Genomic DNA, 18590 nt, shown 5'->3' on the forward strand with positions numbered 1-18590 from the left:
GACTCTTCAAGATAGATTGTGGAAGAAAGTCAAGGGATGGAAGGAACGTTTTTTGTCTAGAGCGGGACGAGAGGTATTACTGAAGTCTGTGGCCCAAGCAATCCCGACGTATGCTATGCAATGCTTTAAGATTCCAGAGGGGGTGGTGAATAGTTTGAATGCCCTATGTAGAAATTTTTGGTGGGGACAACAAGGTGATGAAAGGAAGATGGCTTTAATAAGCTGGGATAAATTGTGTCTTTCGAAAGAAAAAGGTGGCATTGGACTTCGAAACCTCAGTGCGTTTAATGACGCTCTACTGGCTAAACAATGCTGGCGCATAGTGACTAATCCTGATTCACTGGCAGCAAGAGTTATGAAGGGGAAATATTTCCCTCGAACATCTTTCTGGGACGCAAAAATTTCGGCCAATTCGAGCTATACTTGGAGGTCCATATTGGGGGCAAGGAGGCTACTGATTAATGGCACTCGCTGGGTTATAGGGTCGGGTAATAATGTTCGCTTTTGGAAGGATCAATGGGTCCCGAAGCTTCCGGGTGGTCGGATTTTTTCGTGCCCACCCGAAGGCCAGGAAAACGATTCTGTGGCAGCATGGTTTCATGATACAGGTGGGGGCTGGCGGAGGGAGGAGCTTGCTTTGATGGTGACCCCGACTGAGTTGAACGCCATAGAGGGAGTTCGACGTGCAGATAGCGGGAGCCCGGATGTGCTATGTTGGAAATATACAAAGAACGGGGAGTTTAGTGTGAGAAGCGCATACCATATGGAGATGGAGAGTAGGAGTGGCAATGCGGGAGGTTCGCGGGGGGATGCACTAAAAACATTGTGGAAGAAAATTTGGGGAGTAAAAGTCCCGCATAAGGTCAAACACTTAGTGTGGAGAGCGGTCACAAATAGCCTTCCTACGCGGAGTAAACTAGTGGAGCGAGGGTTGAAGATTGACCCACAATGCCCAAGATGCGGGGAAGAGCGTGAAAGTGTGGAACACATGGTTTTGATGTGCTGTGAGAGTCAACAGGTCTGGAGAGCCTCTCCGCTTCGTATTGAGGCTGGGATGGAGCATCATGCTACGTTGGCGGAATGGTGTTGTGGGTGGCTTGAAAAGTATGCGGAGGTGAAAGCTTGGGAGATCCTAATGATGGTAATGTGGCAAATATGGAATATGCGAAACAAGTGGGTGTTTGATCATCAAAAGTCCACCCCGAGGGAAGCATGTGATCGAGCTCTTAAACTTCTCGAGGATTTTGCGGCTGCTGCTCTGCGTGAGCAAATTAGTATCCCCAGTTCTGATGAGGTAGTGAAACAGTGGCGGACACCGAGCCCTGGCTGCGGTAAGCTTAACTCGGACGCGGCATTTCAGGAAGAGCGAAGTGGCGCAGGGATTATCGTTCGTGATGAGGTGGGTGATGTTTTATTGGCTGCAGGGGTTAGCTTGATGAATGTCTCCTCCCCGGAAGAAGCCGAAGCGCGAGCTATTCTCTTCGGCCTGCATACTGCCTTTGATGCGGGTCTCAGGAACCTTGAAGTGGAATCAGATTGTTTGAATGTGGTCAAGTTGCTGAATGGCCAGAAAGCAAGGACTTCTTCTCAAGTAGTTGTTAATGATATTTTAGCATTTTCGAACTTGTTTTCGTTTTGTTCTTTCTCTTTTGCTCATAGATCTTGTAATAGGGTGGCTCACTCTATGGCGCAACTCTCTCTTTCCTTTGAAGAGAGGAGAGTGTGGCTGGAGGATCACCCTCCTGAATTACTTTCCCTTGTTCTGGCGGACAAGGTTTTGATTCCTTAATATTATGGTTCCTGGTCTTTTCCCGTCAAAAAAAAAAACATCGTCAACAAATCTAAAATATACATTGTGAGTATATATAATATTTAATTATTCAAACAATTATTAAATAAACCATCGCAACCTCTAATTAATCCCCAACATCTTTTGAGTTTTGAAGGCAATGATTATATTGATTATATTGAAAATTACTTAAAAATTGCAATTCAAAAACTTCAAAATATCATTATAGTAATTGCACTTGCCATGTAACAGATATCAAACTGTAAGTGGTGACGGCATCAATCTCGTATTCGTAGGAAGCTGGCCTTTCTCATCCCACCTCTTTTGGCAGGAGACAGTCTGCAGTAGAAATCTGATCCTGTAACAACACATCTGACAAGGCCAAGTTGTTGAGCACAAAATCTTTGGAAATAAGATCCAACTGCCTATACCCAGAAAGAAAGGTGTGAGTACTCTTTCTCTGTCTTCTTTTGGGGTCATAGAATTCATTGTCAGTTCCATTGGTTCCCTTCTCAACTTAGGACACTAGCCTCTCTTTCCAATCATCAGTCCATCAGGCACGTCAGTGTACTCTTGCTGAATATTTCTTGTTTCAATTACCACCGGACCCTCTATAGTTGGCAGAGCTTGCTGCTGTCCATAGTATATGTTGTACGTGGTCGAGGAATCAGCAAAATTTTGGAAGAAACGGCGAAAGCAGCGAAAGAAAGAGCAATCCTAGCATTTTTGTTGAAAACCGGATGGGTAGATAATTTCAGCCTTTCAGGTAAGATTAAGAAAATATGAATAGAGCTTAGCTTTCTAATAGAATATCATGTATCCTCAACTATATAGTTAAACCATAAAAAAAATTTGGCCAATGTTTGAAAAGAACGGATGTAACGGAGATAAAATCGTTCTAACGCGGCGAGTTCGCGTTATGGAACGGACAACGCGGCGAGAAGTACGTGAATTTCATTATGGCGTTCCGTAACGGGATTTCGCGGAACGGCAAATTCAAAATCCGTTACAGAACGGGAGAGCTTTAATTCCCTGGCCCCACCCAGTTCGGAATAGTTTTGGTAAAAAAATCCTAGCCCATATCTTTTTATGAAGTGTGGTCATAATAACTGTGATCTACATCTTGTGATTGTGATTGTCAAAGTTACTCTAGGCACTTTGATCACATCGATTCGTCTGGTTTAACATGATCTTGAAGTTGTAGCCTTTACTTTGTAGATTGTACCCCTTACAAGTCTAAATGCTAGTATAACCTAAGTGGCTAATTTAGCAACTGGAAGTGAGGAGGTTGAGGAAGGTGAAGTCAGTAGAGAGAGGGGTAGCAGCCAGCCAGCCAGATACTATGGTGCATTGGTGCCAACCAAACGGGGCCTAAAGACTTGATTAATATAGGCAACCTCAAAATTTATATCAACAGATGTCTGGTTGAGATAGTTCAGCTGCATAATTTTCTTCTCCAGTGACATCATTTTTATAAAAAAATCCACCAACACAGATGTAGTTATAAGAGAATCTAAAGGAAGGAGAAGAGCTAGATCTAGTGTAATAACAGTATCAGATAACTTCTCTTGTATTTGCGTCCACGAAGCCTATGCAGCTCCAAACCATATGCCAATCTCAAGCTAGTTGGAAGAGAAACTCATTCCTCTAATATGCACAGAATAAATCCCGGCACGAAATCACATCATTGACTCCATCAACACCTGAGAACATAAAGGCCAAGAAACCCATGAAAAGGACCTTCCACAAGAACTTTGCCATTTTCATGCACCAACTTTTTACTCCCTTCTATAAACTGTATATTGTGGGTTCAGAAAAAGAGTAATTTACCACGCAGCTTGGCAGCCTCTTCATGGTCTAATTTGGCATAAAACATAACACAGCTATCAGCAGAGCAGGCCACAAAACGATCTCCACTGTTACAAGCAATATATACATCATCATAAAGCATCCAGAAAAATAGCATATTCATGTGTACATAATAACATAACAACAGAACTCAGCTTGCAAAAGAAAAAAAGACGGTCTACCACTTAATTGCTTCCAGCAATTTAACACAGCCAGACTCTTCACAATAATCAGCGTGCACGACTATCTGATGAATCTACAGAATATGAGAGAACAAATTAGAAAAAACAAATTAAGCAAACTCACATATAAATCAATGCTCATGAATGACAGAATGACCATGATATTACCATCAAGCAGAAAAAAACCACTCAGGCAATTATTGCAATCTCAGGGGAGAAGGAAAAGAGTTGCACATAGGTACAAAAGGAAACAAAAACTCAGCCGTCGTTCTACAAGGTTCAACCTCTTGTTGAAGACATTTATAATGAAATCAAAACAGTGCATATAATAACGCGGACAGCAAAACACAGTTTGTACAGCTATGATATATCAGTAAACTGTTTAAAAGAAGCTTAAAGAACTGCAACAAATCATCCAAGGCCTCCAATCCTGCCGACCTACGCTAGACAATGGCATTAGGAGCACAAAGGAAGGAATCAAAACACCATAGAGTCGCAGCATGTCAGCGAATATCGGATAGGAATATTCTGCCAGTAGGGGTATGAGCTGCCACTAATGACGTGAGCAAGCACAGAAGGGAGCATACGGTTTAGCTATAAATAGAGAGCTTAAACAATGTAATTAATCACGCAGAAAAGTATTTTGGTCTTCTTTATCTTGGCTCTCGATAGTCTGAAAAGCAACAATCACAACCCAAATCATTACTAACCTCGAGCAAACCACTCAAAGGCTTGAAGCAAGAATCGAACCCAGGAGGGGATGATCGAGAAACTACGGTCACAGCAGAACTAACTCCATTAAGAGTTTCGATCCACACTCAGTCACTCACCCAACTCAAAAACCTTCATACGCCTCGTATACAACAAGAAGAGGAGGTTGAATCGCATAGAGAAGGATTTGTAAACGAAAATTTGGGAAATAACCACCACGACGAGAGCATAAGCCTTTCTCTTTGCCGGTGAAGGGGAGAGAAAAGAAGAGCCTATGGGAGAACCAGGAGGAGGTGGCTCCATAAGTGGCCAAGAGGATTTCGTGATGGTGAAAGTTCTAGGTGGGGTGGATATAGAAGTGGATATGGATGTATAGGTAATAATACCGAGACTTGGAAGTACCGGAAACATGATATGCCGCTTTTTGACAGAGAAGACCCACATGGCTGGATGGTAAGGGTGGAAACCAATAACTTTGTTTCCTTGGACACCGTGGAGAAGTTAGGGCTGCATATATCGGATTCAAGAGCTTCAGACTTTCTCTAAGGAATGGGGAATCAGTTCATGGCATAGGAGAATGCAGAGGAGTGAAATTACAATTAGGAGTGAAGATATGTGAAGATTTTCTACCCTTGTAATTGGGCAACTCAGATTTAATATTCGACGTTCAATGGCTTGAGAAGCTAGGTATTGTGATCACAAAAACTTCAAACCATAAACTACCGGTTGAACAATGAGACCATTTGCTTGAAGGGGGGCCTATCTATGTGATTGTCCAGGTCTAGGATATCTCTTAAAGCTATGATACGCCCACTATTAAGAAAGGAAGGTGGGATTTTATTGGAGTTGTAATGTTCTATCAACTAGAAAGATCACAGCAAGACATGGCTGTAAAAGAAGCACGTGAGAACACTATACCATCCTACTTACAAAGAGCCATAGGACACTTCTAAAAGGTGTTCGAATTTCCCCTGGGGCTGCCACCACAAAGGGGGCACGCGCATGGCATCATCTTGAAGCAAGAAAGTGATCCAGTGGAGGTCAGACCTTACTGTTAACAATGATTTATTTTTGGAGGAAACAAAGAATTTCTATTTGAAGCAAAGTGCACGCCAACCCCCCAAACCTACCTAGCTGGGAGCCTCTTCAAGATTACGAATATTTGGTACTTCCGATAGCAAAGAGAAGTCAAGAAGTTGCTTTCTCAAAAGAAGGTATGCAAATTTAGAGAAGTGTACAAAATCTCTGTTAAATAAATGGAGAGGGGAGGACTTAGTGTCCACCTTTTACTTATACCCTCGACTAACAAAGAGCACTTACAGATTCGCAATTTATTGGTTTTTTAAATTAAACCAAAAAGGGTCTCTACTATCTCTGATTCTCTATACACCAATAAAGGAACAAAACAAAAATCCAAAAACAAAAAACTTAGTACTCAAAAAGTATTACTATTACAATTAATCTACTATCTTACACACACACGCACACGCACATGCACACACGCGCGCACGGACACCGCCCGCGTCCGTGCGCACGAGCGCAGAGAGCAAGTGATAACTTAGTGGTATTGGCATCACCTCCGATTCCACGGGATCGAGTTTGACCCCTTGCAAGGATTTTATATATATATATATGGGAAAGATCACATGAGAATACTCCTTACATGAGAAATGAGAATGAATCTCAACCACACGATTGAATTAGAGTTACAACACTTGTTCATTAGACTTATACCCCCTAAAAAATTTTGAGCCCAAAAAAGTTTTTTTTTTCTAATATTTTTTTTGGAGTTACATCATTTTATTATTAGAGTTACATCACTTATTCATAAGAGTTATAACGCATAAAATTCATTCTCATTTTTCATGTAAGTATGCATTCTCATATGAGCTCACTTATATATATATGTGTGTGTGTGTGTGTGTGTGTGTATATATATATATATATATATATATACATACATACATACATACATACATACATACATACATACATACTAAGAGCAAGTGATAACTTAGTGGTATTGGCATCACCTCCGATTCCACGAGATCGAGTTTGATCCCTTGCAAGAGCATATATATATATATATATATATATATATATATATATATATATATATATATATATATATATATGTTGTGTGTGTGTGTGTGTGTGTGTTGTGTGTGTGTGTGTGTGTGTATATATATATATATATACTCGAATCGACTCTCACACCTTGCAAGGAGGAATTCTCACCCCTGGGATCCCCAATTTTCCCCCCTACTGCAAGGGAGTTTGGTGTCCCTCTGAAAAATGTCCCATATGCCCCTATGGATTTAACCTTAATATTGTTAGAAACAATATCATTGTTTTACTAATAAATTATACCGATTATCTTTCATATACATAAACGCACACATTACGTGCATGTAGGATTACTATTATACATCCTTCGTTCTTTAGTAATTGCAACAATTTGATTTTTACGCTATCCACACACAAGCTTATCACCATTATAATGTTTACCTATGGAAAAATACAGTCATGTGGCGTCTTGCTAGGGTGTGTTTTAACCCTCAAACTCAATCCCGAACTTCAAACATTGCCACATCAGTTTTTACTAACATTTTACCTAATTTTTATTAGGTACTCACTCCAGATTCTAGCTAGTTTTACACTTTATACCTCGTACTCTCTCTAGAATTTCTACAAAAAAATTTAACAAATTACTTCAATAAGTAAAAACACTCTATTCCTTTATGTAAGAGCTTTTTTAAAGAAGTGTTTCACTTATTCTATCACAGAGGAAGTAATTTATATTTGATCTATTTCAGCTTTCTTTTTCTTTTTCTTTTCAAAAAAAAAAGGGTGTCACAATCTTATTGGGCAAGAGATTTGACCATTCGAATTTTGCTTTAGTCTTTGTCAAGGTTTGAAATTTTACCAAACTTCATCCAAGACTCATCCTCCATCTGCAATAACGCATGTCTGGGTCCAAACTCAACAAAATCTTTGTCCCAGACTTTGTCTTTAGACTAGCGAAATGATACCCTCAAACTAGTCTCGATATATACTTTCAATATATCAACTTTATATAATTTCTAATATAAGGTAACAAGATATAAATGGTAATAGTTTGCTGGCAATCGTGAAAACTTAAATGTTGCAATTGATAAAGATATGAGGAAGTATAAGTGACAGAAAGGATAAATTAGTGTATACCCTCTTTTTATTGTAATTTTTTTATAAAAGACAATGACAGTGAACTTTGTGAACAATTTCAGACATACTAAATGCAATGAAGCTTTCTATTTGCTTCTAGTGTGCGCTAACAGAACATGCATGAGGTCCGTTCAAGCAAAACAGATCCATAATCAGATTCTTAGCACATCCACAAAACCTTCTCTATCTATTCAAGAGACAGCATAATAAGAAAAAGACAAGTACTCACATGTGGTCGATCAAAATTAACGTGAAGACCTGGGCACAAGAAGAAAAGGCAAGAAGTTTGGTCAATATAGAATGAGATGGTGAAGGTGACAAACCAAAATCATGATAAATATTCCAAGTCATAGGCACTAGCCACTAAGACACAATTACAGTAAGAAAAGTTCAAACTTCCTCTTTTCTTTTCACAGAAGGCCAAATTTGAAATTTGTAGTCCAAACTTGTGAACATTGGCTTTTCTTTTTTATTACAATGTCATGTAATAGCAAGTACAAATGATAATCCTAAAAAAATACCTATAAAATTATAATCACACTCAACATTTTGACATTTTGACATTTTGACATTTTGGTTCATATAGTTCATATATGCTCAAAATTTAAAAATGTTTTATCAAACCAAGTAAATTATGGCCAATAACTCTAAAAATAGGTATACTATGGTTTATCATTAAATACAACATAAACAACAATTTCATTAATTTTGTACATTGAGTATAACATTAAGAAGAGAATAAAGCTACCAAAGGTTAAATATCATCTTAAGTTAAACCTATTCTGCAAGGCATAATACCAACACTAGTTGTCGTGTGCATGTGGGCATGTGTGTATGTTATCTTTTATCTTTTAGTTGGACCATTTGTTTTTTTTGCATAATTTTACCAAAGAGGAGAGAGAAGGAAAATTGAATCCCTTTAGAGCACTTACAGGTAAAAGGTGAAATCACATCAAAATCTTTGCCAAAATTGATATGGTGCAACTGAATAAAGGGCCCAAATTGACCAATGATGCAAATAAAAGAACAGAAAAAAGCATATATTTACGGCCGAATGAGAAGATTCTTAAAATTAGAGGGATGAAAGGATTTATTTGCATATTCTTTGAGCTAATATGCATATTTCTTGAGCTAAATGTGCAATTTTTGAATTATGTGAAATTACATAAGTAATGTTATGTGATGATAAATAAGAATAGACTATTGCTAATCCAACTAAAGCACTTTGCTCAATAAAGCACTTATAAGGCTAAATTTTTTGCCAAGGGTTTTCTCCAAGGTGATTTGGTCTATTGTTTCTTCCATGTAATACACAGCCACATAGTATATGGCCAAAGGAGCTACCTTCAACCCCTAGTAATTGTCTACAACAGGTTCAAAGCCACTGTACAATCCAATATTGTAACGCATACAAGAGAGCAAGGCCCTCATAGAGAAACAGACCCTATATTACACAGATTCCTCATTTATCTTTCATATCACGTTATTGACACTCCAACATCGGTTTTAAATATCTTGGCATTTCATTGCAAGCCAAGATCAAATAAACCATTCATAAAAAAAAGCAAGTTGGCCAGTTACAACATACTCGTGTCTAACATGGGTACCCAAGTCCGAGTAACAAACAATCCAAATAAAACAGTCCTTCAAAATAACATAGCATAACAAAAAAAATAAACCACTCACATCCAAGTCCAAGGCGGTCAAAAAGTTCCTCATCATCTAAAGGAGGGCTGGCCTCACGATCCTCGTCCTCGTAAATTACGTCCTTAAAATTTGAGTACGTGCGTTAGCAGAATGTACCACCATGTTGCAAAAGTGAAGACACCTTTTTTATAGGAAATATTTCGTTCAAGCGAAACACAGAAGAATGTATAGTAAAATTGAGGCCCCATAGTGCTTTAGTATTCCATGTTGACATAAGGATTAGAATGATAAAGATTTCAAAAGTGATCTTGAGAAACCACCAGCCCCCCAAAATAAAAAAAATCAAGAGATACAGATAATATTCAAACCCCAAAAGACAACCTTCAAACAGCTTGTTTCATAATTTTCAAACTATTAACTCATCTCCCTTGGTAACTTCCCAAAAGCAAGTTATATACATTTGAATTTGTATCTAATTAGACAGAAAATCAGCTGCACAAACGAACTAGGCCCAAAAAGAATCTAAACACAAAAATATGGCCCATAAGAAATATATACCAAGGCTTATGAAGCATTGCCCCAAATCCCTAACAAGGATTACCCTGACCCAAAGCCAAGGGTACGCCCCCCTCTTGGAACCTAACTCGCTAAACCAGCAATGAGACCCCGTATTGGATCACTCGAGACGCCAGATTCAAGGCATTTAATCAATATGAAATAATTAATAATTTTAAATGTAAAATGATTAGTGATTTCTTAAGTTATAAATGTGAAATAATTCATCTACTTGCAGTGGGAGGGCTAAGAGAGAGACTAAAGGGAAATATTGAAGAGGAAAGGACAAATAGGAGTATAGGACAAATCATTCATTTAATGGGAGCTATTGTCTGTAATTGTGGATAGTGCTTAGTGGTTCACAAAATTCTCTATGCCTTATTTTCCCTGACGCAAACATCATTATCAACTAGTGCGCCATAAATAAAAAGAGAACCAAAAGTATCAAACCCAAAAAATTAGACGTACATGGTAGGGTACGAAAGTATAAGGACCTGTAGAGAAACACAGAGATGAATAAGTTTGGCTGAAGGAACGAACACAAAATCAGTGACAAAATCAAAAGTCAAGCAAACTCTACTATAGAGAATATAGTCTCATAGAGAGATATCAACCAGATTATAAAACATCATGCATCACACAAAATGAAAAACAACTCCATATCGAGATTAGCAATTACTGAAGCTCTCAAAAATTATTCAGAAGAAGAAAATACCATATTGCAAGATGTTTACAGTACTTTCAGGGACTGCAAATACTTTACTCCTTTTTTCAAGACATTACGTTGCCGTTGATACAAAATTAAAAATGGAAATATGGAAAGATGTCAAATCATTGGAGGTTAAGAATACCTTGTAACATGTACCAAGCATCTATATAGCACGAGAAATGTAGGGGTCTTGAAAACAGATACATTCACGAAACAGGAAACCTCTAACGTGGAAATGTTTTTCAGAATTGGAGAAAGCTTAGGCCCCAACATTTCCATGCTTCATAGATAAACACCATGAGAATAAATTCAACTTGCAAGAAAGCAGAAACTTGTAAAGCTGCACTTCATATTTCACCGATCCATCGTATGAACGTTCTAACCTAACCAACATACACAACTCAAATCCAGGTTTGACTCACTAATATGTACTCCATTCTCTTAATGAAATTGACTTTTCTTTCCTTCATGCTCTAAGGGCCGGGCGACAACAAACCAACCAGATTAAAATTTTCTAACTTTTAACAAGTAACGTGTTCATTTCATAAGTCAATTTGAAGCCCAGCTCAGCTATTCCATGTAATTTCTCCGTAGCATGTAAAACGCCTGCTTTTGGTTAACAAGTGGGATGTTTCCCATTATCTATCATATATTAACACAATATTTCTTTCAAAAAATAAGAATGTCAGAAAGACCTCAAAAGAAAGATAATGTTTCTTCGAGTGAAGCACCTATGAAGACTAGCTCACCTGTGCCAGATAGTTTGTCAGCTAAGAAAGCGTCATTATGTTGCATTTTCGGTTGTGGTTGGCCATCTTGCTCCTCTTGCTCCTCTTTGACTAGATTGATATACAAAATTAGATGTACAAATGAATAGATATGGCAAGCGCTAGTATGGATTTATGGTGTAAAAATGAAGCACAGAAATGTAACAACACAGCCAGCATTAAAATTTGGGTAAGTGAATCCAAAATATTTGCCATGTGCGGAATATAATCCTAACGAGGAAAATTGCGCCTAGTACCATTATTGAGCTAATTGTAGAAAGAAATATGGGTCTCTACGGCGGTAAAATATTCTAGAATACATCCCACCAAAAAATTATTTGCAAGACAAAAAAGAAAAAACTTAATAGAGAAAGGTGTTTTGATTTCAAAATAAACAAGGGCGGCGTTCGTAGTTGAACTATCTAGGAGGATAAAGAACTTTCCCAACACACAAAAATCTGGTGCAAAGTTTAGGGTTGAGAGGGAGGAATTATTTCCGATTTTCGCCATCCATTAGCTTTGTAATTTGTGAAAAACAAATCTGGTAATTGGTAGAGATCATCAATCATCACAATATGGCCAAGTTGGATTATAACAGAATATTTCTTCAAAACTTAATATGCCCAAGTTGGATTATAGCAGGATATTTCTTCAAAACTTTGTATTTTTTCTGAAAAAAGAAATAACAAAATCGTATATTAAACAACTATAATACTTCAAAGACTAGCTAATCATTTCCATGTGATTTCTTAGAGAAAACAGCATCACTGCCCTAAATCTTGCATGACGAAGCTAGATAGATTTAACAAAGAATGGGTCATAAGGAGTAAGAAGGAAACACAAAATGTAAAGCACTAGCTCAAATTTACCGCGTGATCTCTTGGAGGAGGAAACACCACGACGTCGCAGCCTCCGTAATGGTCCTCCAAGCTCAATCTCTAAAGGTTATATTTACAAAGACTTAGAATGAAATTTAATAAAACAAAATGCAAAGGCAACGTTCTTTTGAAGATAAGACTTGGTCACCTTTGCCATGTAATTTCTCCGGTAAAGGAGAAACGCGACGTTTTATCCTCAACGGTCGAGAATCCTCCTCCGAGGCTACATTGATCAACCAACAACAATAACACAATATGAAAAGGCATGTCACTAAGGACCTATGATACGCAACGAAGATTGCAATTACAAAAAGCAAGTTTACACACCGAAAACCGAATTATTAGAAGTTTGAACAACACACAATCGTCATAAATTGATGGCATAACAGGAATAGGATTATCAGCTTCAATCGACCCCTCAATCATCTACATAACAAGTCAATATTTTCACAATAATCAATCAAAATCATTCTATAAAACATAAAAATAGTAATTGAAAGAGCATTTATCAAGCTAATTTCCGGATGAATAATATACTTCGTAACCCTAAATTTAACCGTAAACCAAAATTCCGAAAGTTTATAAATTATTCATAACATCAGTAAAATCTAGGGTTTTCAGAAGTTAAATTATACTATGAAGATAGATAATTCTATTCAATCCATAGAGAAATGACGAATTTGATGCGGAAAAACAGAATTGAGCAATGGTCACTTACCTTTATTGGTCCTTAACGGGAAACCAAAATCGCCACAATCGCGAAGGTCCAAACACCAAACAGAAAACTCGAAATCATGTAGCCCACCTCTTGTCTTGACTACCTCTTCTCGCCCCAAATTCCCACATATATCAACGTTTTTCACTTACAAGGTATTTGGTTCACTATAGGCAAGAAAATAGGAAATAAGAAAAAACAAACAAGCAAAGGAAATCAAGATAGAGAAAACTAATTCAAGCAACTGATTATACCAAAACCCTTAAACAACTCACAGTATTCATAGAACGGAGGCAGCAGAAGAGCACAATCGTTCCCAAATCAACCCCTCAATCATCTACAAATCGAGTCAACTTTTCGATAACAATCGTTCAATTAATCAAAATAATTCAACTAGAAACTAACTGAAATCACCTCTATGAAACTCAATTTTGGGTGAATGATAATTAATAACCCTAATTTCACCATTGTTCATAAATCATAACAAATAGCATCAGTAAAATACCTATTTGCTAAATTTTGATTAATACTTCATACTTCTTCTTAAAAATTGCAGTAACTACGAATGAAAACAATTACTTCAATTAAATTCATAATTACAATCTTTGCACCTACGTAAATGAATGACGAACCTACTTTTGATTTTGGTAACGGAAAAAAAATTAAAGCAACAAATAATCGAAAATTCTTAAAAATTGCATTTGAAAAACACAAGGAAATCATTAATCAAATTACCCTGATTCTTTCTCGTGGAAGAGAAACCGAAATTCGCCCTAATTTCAAAGAAATAGGAGGGATTAAATTCTTCTAACAATTTTCACAACTTTGATTGAGGACCGTGATAGTTGATATGGCCACCTGTTTATATACCTTTCGGAAGAGAGACAAATAAAAAAAATGAAGAAATACTCGCCTGGTGTTTTTTCAAAAAATGGTGCAAGTATTTGGAGAATTGACACAAGTGACAAAGCCCATATTTGATGGAAGATTGGGCTATTTAGCCCTAGGCATTATGGGGAGGTGATGTCGATACTATTTGGCCAATATATATATTGTTCTTTAAAGTTGAATGATATAAATTACATAATAATTAAACATGTAGTTAGTCATATTTGAACTACCTATTATGTTTGTTATTATAACTGAAACTACTTTTTTAATTTTGTATTTTTGTTTGTGTCACTAAAAAATTACATTAACTGTGACTGAATAAGGTATTGTGTCAGACTCGTCTGATACAATAAACTGGTCGGACGACATCAGGTAGTCTTAATTTTTTTTCAGTTAGTTTTAATTTTTTTTCAGTTAGTCTTCATTTTTTTCAGTTGGTCTACATCTTTTTCAGTTAGTCCTAAATTTTTTCAGTTAGTCTTCATTTTTTTCAGTTAGTCTAAATGAAAGTAAGTTACCTCTAAATGAAAGTAACTTAGGTCTAAATGAAAGTAAGTTAGGTCTAAATGAAAGTAACTTACCTCCAAATGAAAGTAAGTTACCTCCAAATAAAAGTAACTTACCTCTAAATGAAAGTAAGTTAGGTCTAAATGAAAGTAAGTTAGGTCTAAATGAAAGAATAATTGGACTAACTGAAAAGAAAAATTCGACTAAATGAAAGAAATTTAAAACCAACTGAAAACATTCAACCCTCGTTTTAGTTAGCTCTATTTTTTATTTTAGTTGGCTTCGGTTTTGTTTCAATTAGACTAAAAATAAAATGATAATCTTTGCTTCAGTTAGTTACACATCAATAGTGCAAGAATCATTAATATCATTGCATCATCACTTTCGTTCATCATAATTAGGCAATCATCATCTTCAATCATCAGCCATCAACGGTTCAACATTTTTAATGGTTGAAATCGGCGTCAATAATCATCACCATCACAACCCATCATTGATCACAACCCATCATCAACATCATCGGCCAAATTCACAACCCATCATCAACATCATCGGCCAAATTCGCCGCCATTAATGAAAGTGGTAAAAAGACTGCTAGTGAAGATAGAGAAAGCGCCAGAAATGTGGTTGAGAAACTGAATAAGCTTCTTCTATACGAAAGCAAATAATGTTGAGGAGAGAAAAAATAAACAACACAACAAATTTTGAGGAAAGATGGAAAATCATACCCGTCCGACGGAAAGTATTGGGTCAGACGGTCTGACCCAATACTTTCACTAAGTAAAATCATAAATAAAGTGGTTTATGAGAGAGAAAAAAAGGGTAAACAAAGAGAGTTACGACTACTAACAACAAATTGAAGATTGGTATCGAAAATTAAACTATGGAAATAAGGAATGTGTTAAAAGGAGATATTTTAGTCAAGTGGAGGTAATTAAGAAAATTCATTGAATTTGTTGATTAAAAAAGTCCTCAAATCTATCTCTATTATATAAGGGAAGGGGGGAGCAATGGTGTCCTCTTTTGAAATGCCTATTTTGCCCCCCTTCCCTTTCTAAATTACAAAAGGAATGTCAAAATCAAAATTGACACTCAAAGAAAACTACCGAAAAATAATTTACAACACTCACTCACAAATCACTTAAAAGAAGAAACTTTACAAATCACCCATACAATTGAGTAAATCACATTATAAAAATCACACAAATCACTGAAATAATCAGGAAACTTTATTAAAACTTAAAATTTACATACAAACTAAAACTAATACATACAAAAACATTTACAAAACTTTACTTACAAATCACTATTCTCAAGAACCATTCACAATAATGGTGGGTCATGATAAAAATAGAGGTGTATTTGTAGTGAAATCAGAATTTAGAAGTTAGACAAGGAAAAATTATTTACTTTTTTATAGTGTTTCCTAATATAATGAAACTTTTATATATATTTGGACCTATCTTTTTTATTATATAATAGCATTAATTATCAAGGTAAAAAGGTTTATGTAAAATATCATTCAAGAATTAAAGTACAACATATCTCTATTATATAAGGGAAGGGGGAGCTATGGTGTCCCCAATGAAGAGACTATGTTACCCCTTCCCATTCTAAATTACAAATTCACTTACAAATCAAAGGGGCTTAAAAAAATACAAAAAATAATTATAACAATCACTCACAAGTCAACTAAAATCATAAAATTCATAATTTGCTTATGCAAATCACTAAAATGAGGAAACTTTACAAAAACTTAAAAATTCACTTACAAACTACAACCTATGAAAAAATTGACTTGAAATCAAAGTGTCCACTTTCTTTACAATTTATGAAGTACTGTACTTAATTCAAAAATCAACTAAAAAATTATAATATTAGAAATCATAAATAAATTCAATAAAATTCTATTTTGTTCATAGAATTTAACTTTGAATAAAAATAAAAAAAAAAAACAAAAAGAATGGTGAGAGACTTAAGTGACAGAAACTAAACCAATCAAATTTTGCAACTAAAAACAATTATACTTCGTATGTCTAATGTTCAAATTTTGACTCTTATGCCGAAGAAAATCGAGTTTTTGTTTCGAAAAAAAATTCAAGCACGCATCGCGTGCAAAAAATTCTAGTACTAATATATTAAAAGGCGTGCGTAAGGAAGGAACGGTGCCACGTGGCACTCTCCCCAAGGGAGTTTAACTCCATGTAATTCACACACAATAATAAAAGTTAGAAATTGCATAGTATAGGGTTTGATCATGGGACCTCAAGAACATATTTTAAAGTCTTAACCACTAGACCAAATAACATTTAGTGTTATCGTCTTAAAGTATAATATTAATAATTGAAAATTTTCCTTACCCGGGGCATAGCCCGGGCCTAATAACTAGTTTTAGTATAAAACTAGTTATTAGGCCCGAGCATTGCCCAGGGTAAGAAAGAATTTCATTTAGTGAAAGTATTGGGTCAGACCGTCTGACGTATTGTTTACTGTCAGACGGGCTGAGCCCAATACATCTTTCTTCTTCTTCTCTGGATTTCCATCTACAAACCCCCACAACAATGGCGTGCACAATCCATTTCCGGTGCCTCGATGAAGGGTTTGGCGGCAAAACATACAAACGCAAGCGCGAAACTCAAGCTACATTTTCAGAATCTGCTCAAGACGATGCATCAATGGAGGTCGACAATCAAAACGACAATCCAACAGCCAAAAGAGCCGCCATTTCATTTTCCGACGATCCAAACAAGCCAGCAATTTTGTGCCCAAAACTGTTGGATATACCCTGCAATTTTCACAACCATCAGCTACAAGTAAAACATACTCCAACATGACTAACTGAATAAACAATATCCATTACTTACCATTCCCCCAAGAAATTGTCAAAAACCTTAACTCCAATGGACACTGTTGAATCATCACAGTCCCCGATAAAATACTAAAAACAACCCCATCAAAAGAAACACAAATTTCAGTACAAATTCAAACAAAAGGCACTTTTTTTTTCCTATAAAAGGGATTTTTAATCTTCCGACGATCCAAAAGAGCCACCTGAAAGTCGTCCGACCAAAGGTTAGTGTTTTGTTTTCTTTTCAGTTGGACTTTGTTTTCTTTCAGGTGGACTTTCTTTTCTTTCAGTTAGACTTTCTTTTCTTTCAGTTAGACTTTGTTTTCTTTCAGTTGGACTTTCTTTTCTTTCAGTTGGACTTTCTTTTCTTTCAGTTAGACTTTCTTTTCTTTCAGTTGGACCAACTGAAAGAAATAATGGGTCAACTGAAAGAAATAATGGACTAACTGAAACAAAATGAAGACTACCTGAAGAAAAATGTAGACTACCTGAAAAAGAATAAAGACCAACTGAAACCCAAGTAAGTCTAACTGAAGCACAAAAACCCACTGAAAAACAAAGAAGACTAACTGAAAAAAAATTGGAACCACCTGAAAAAAAATGAAGACTACCTGAAAAAAAATTGGAACCACCTGAAAGTCGTCCGACCAAGATTATGGTCGGACGAGTCCGACACAATACGTTCTCTTTCATTTATTATGATAATAACATTAAATACAACTTAGTCTAGTGGTTAAAACTTTAGTATATGTACTTGAGGTCTTGGGATCAAACCCTATACTATGCAATTTCTTAATTTTTTTATTGTACATGGATTACATGAACTAAAACTCCCTAGGAAGAGCGTCACGTGGCATAGTTTCTTGTTTTCGCACGTCTTTTAATATATTTGTATAGATCTAAGCATTAGTTAAGTGTTATTCCTCACTTTATCTCATTACACCCTTAAGGTCCTAACACATCATATTATCCTTCACTATCTTTTAATAAATATAGGCGCAAGTCATAATTATTTAATGATAGGTTAGAACATAAATTAGGGTTTAAAATGTATTTATTATAAATATTTTATAGAAAACAATTTTTGAAGCTAAAAGAATTGTGGCAAATGACTGCAAATCAAGCCTCGTGAACCATGAAATGTTGAAACAAGCAGCACGATCATCATGTATATGTGATTTTGTCTTGCCCAACCTAAATCTTAACTATGGCTATTATTGTGGCCATCACAATGTGTCTTTAGATTAATAATGACACTTACACAACATATGAGTTGAGTTCATAGTTGAATCTAACCTTAATATGAAAAGTGATAACATCTCATACTTGCCAGATGTAT

The 18590-nt window shown here is 36.1% G+C and overlaps 1 protein-coding gene across 5 annotated transcripts; it reads right to left on the bottom strand.

Moving 5' to 3' along the window:
• Positions 1 to 3172: 3172 nt before the first annotated feature.
• LOC109136327 (uncharacterized) lies at positions 3173 to 13992 on the bottom strand. Of its 5 annotated transcripts, none has more exons than XM_048639412.2 (13): positions 13741 to 13990; positions 13281 to 13342; positions 13009 to 13172; positions 12653 to 12716; positions 12439 to 12513; positions 12282 to 12350; positions 11395 to 11484; positions 10405 to 10430; positions 9421 to 9502; positions 7964 to 7992; positions 3820 to 3893; positions 3620 to 3705; positions 3173 to 3492 (listed from the first exon to the last, which is right to left on the bottom strand). In XM_048639412.2, the coding sequence occupies exons 4-13, from the start codon at positions 12714 to 12716 to the stop codon at positions 3437 to 3439; spliced, it is 651 nt and encodes a 216-aa protein (XP_048495369.1). In that variant the 5' UTR covers positions 13009 to 13172; positions 13281 to 13342; positions 13741 to 13990; the 3' UTR covers positions 3173 to 3436. The 5 variants fall into 5 exon arrangements, with proteins under 5 accessions (XP_048495369.1, XP_048495370.1, XP_048495371.1 ...); XM_048639413.2 differs by having other exon boundaries at positions 13281 to 13358; XM_048639414.2 differs by lacking the exon at positions 13281 to 13342.
• Positions 13993 to 18590: the final 4598 nt, after the last annotated feature.

The sequence above is a fragment of the Beta vulgaris genome, chromosome 2 (assembly GCF_026745355.1).
Source record: "Beta vulgaris subsp. vulgaris cultivar EL10 chromosome 2, EL10.2, whole genome shotgun sequence".
In the NCBI taxonomy this organism is placed as follows: Eukaryota; Viridiplantae; Streptophyta; class Magnoliopsida; order Caryophyllales; family Amaranthaceae; genus Beta; species Beta vulgaris.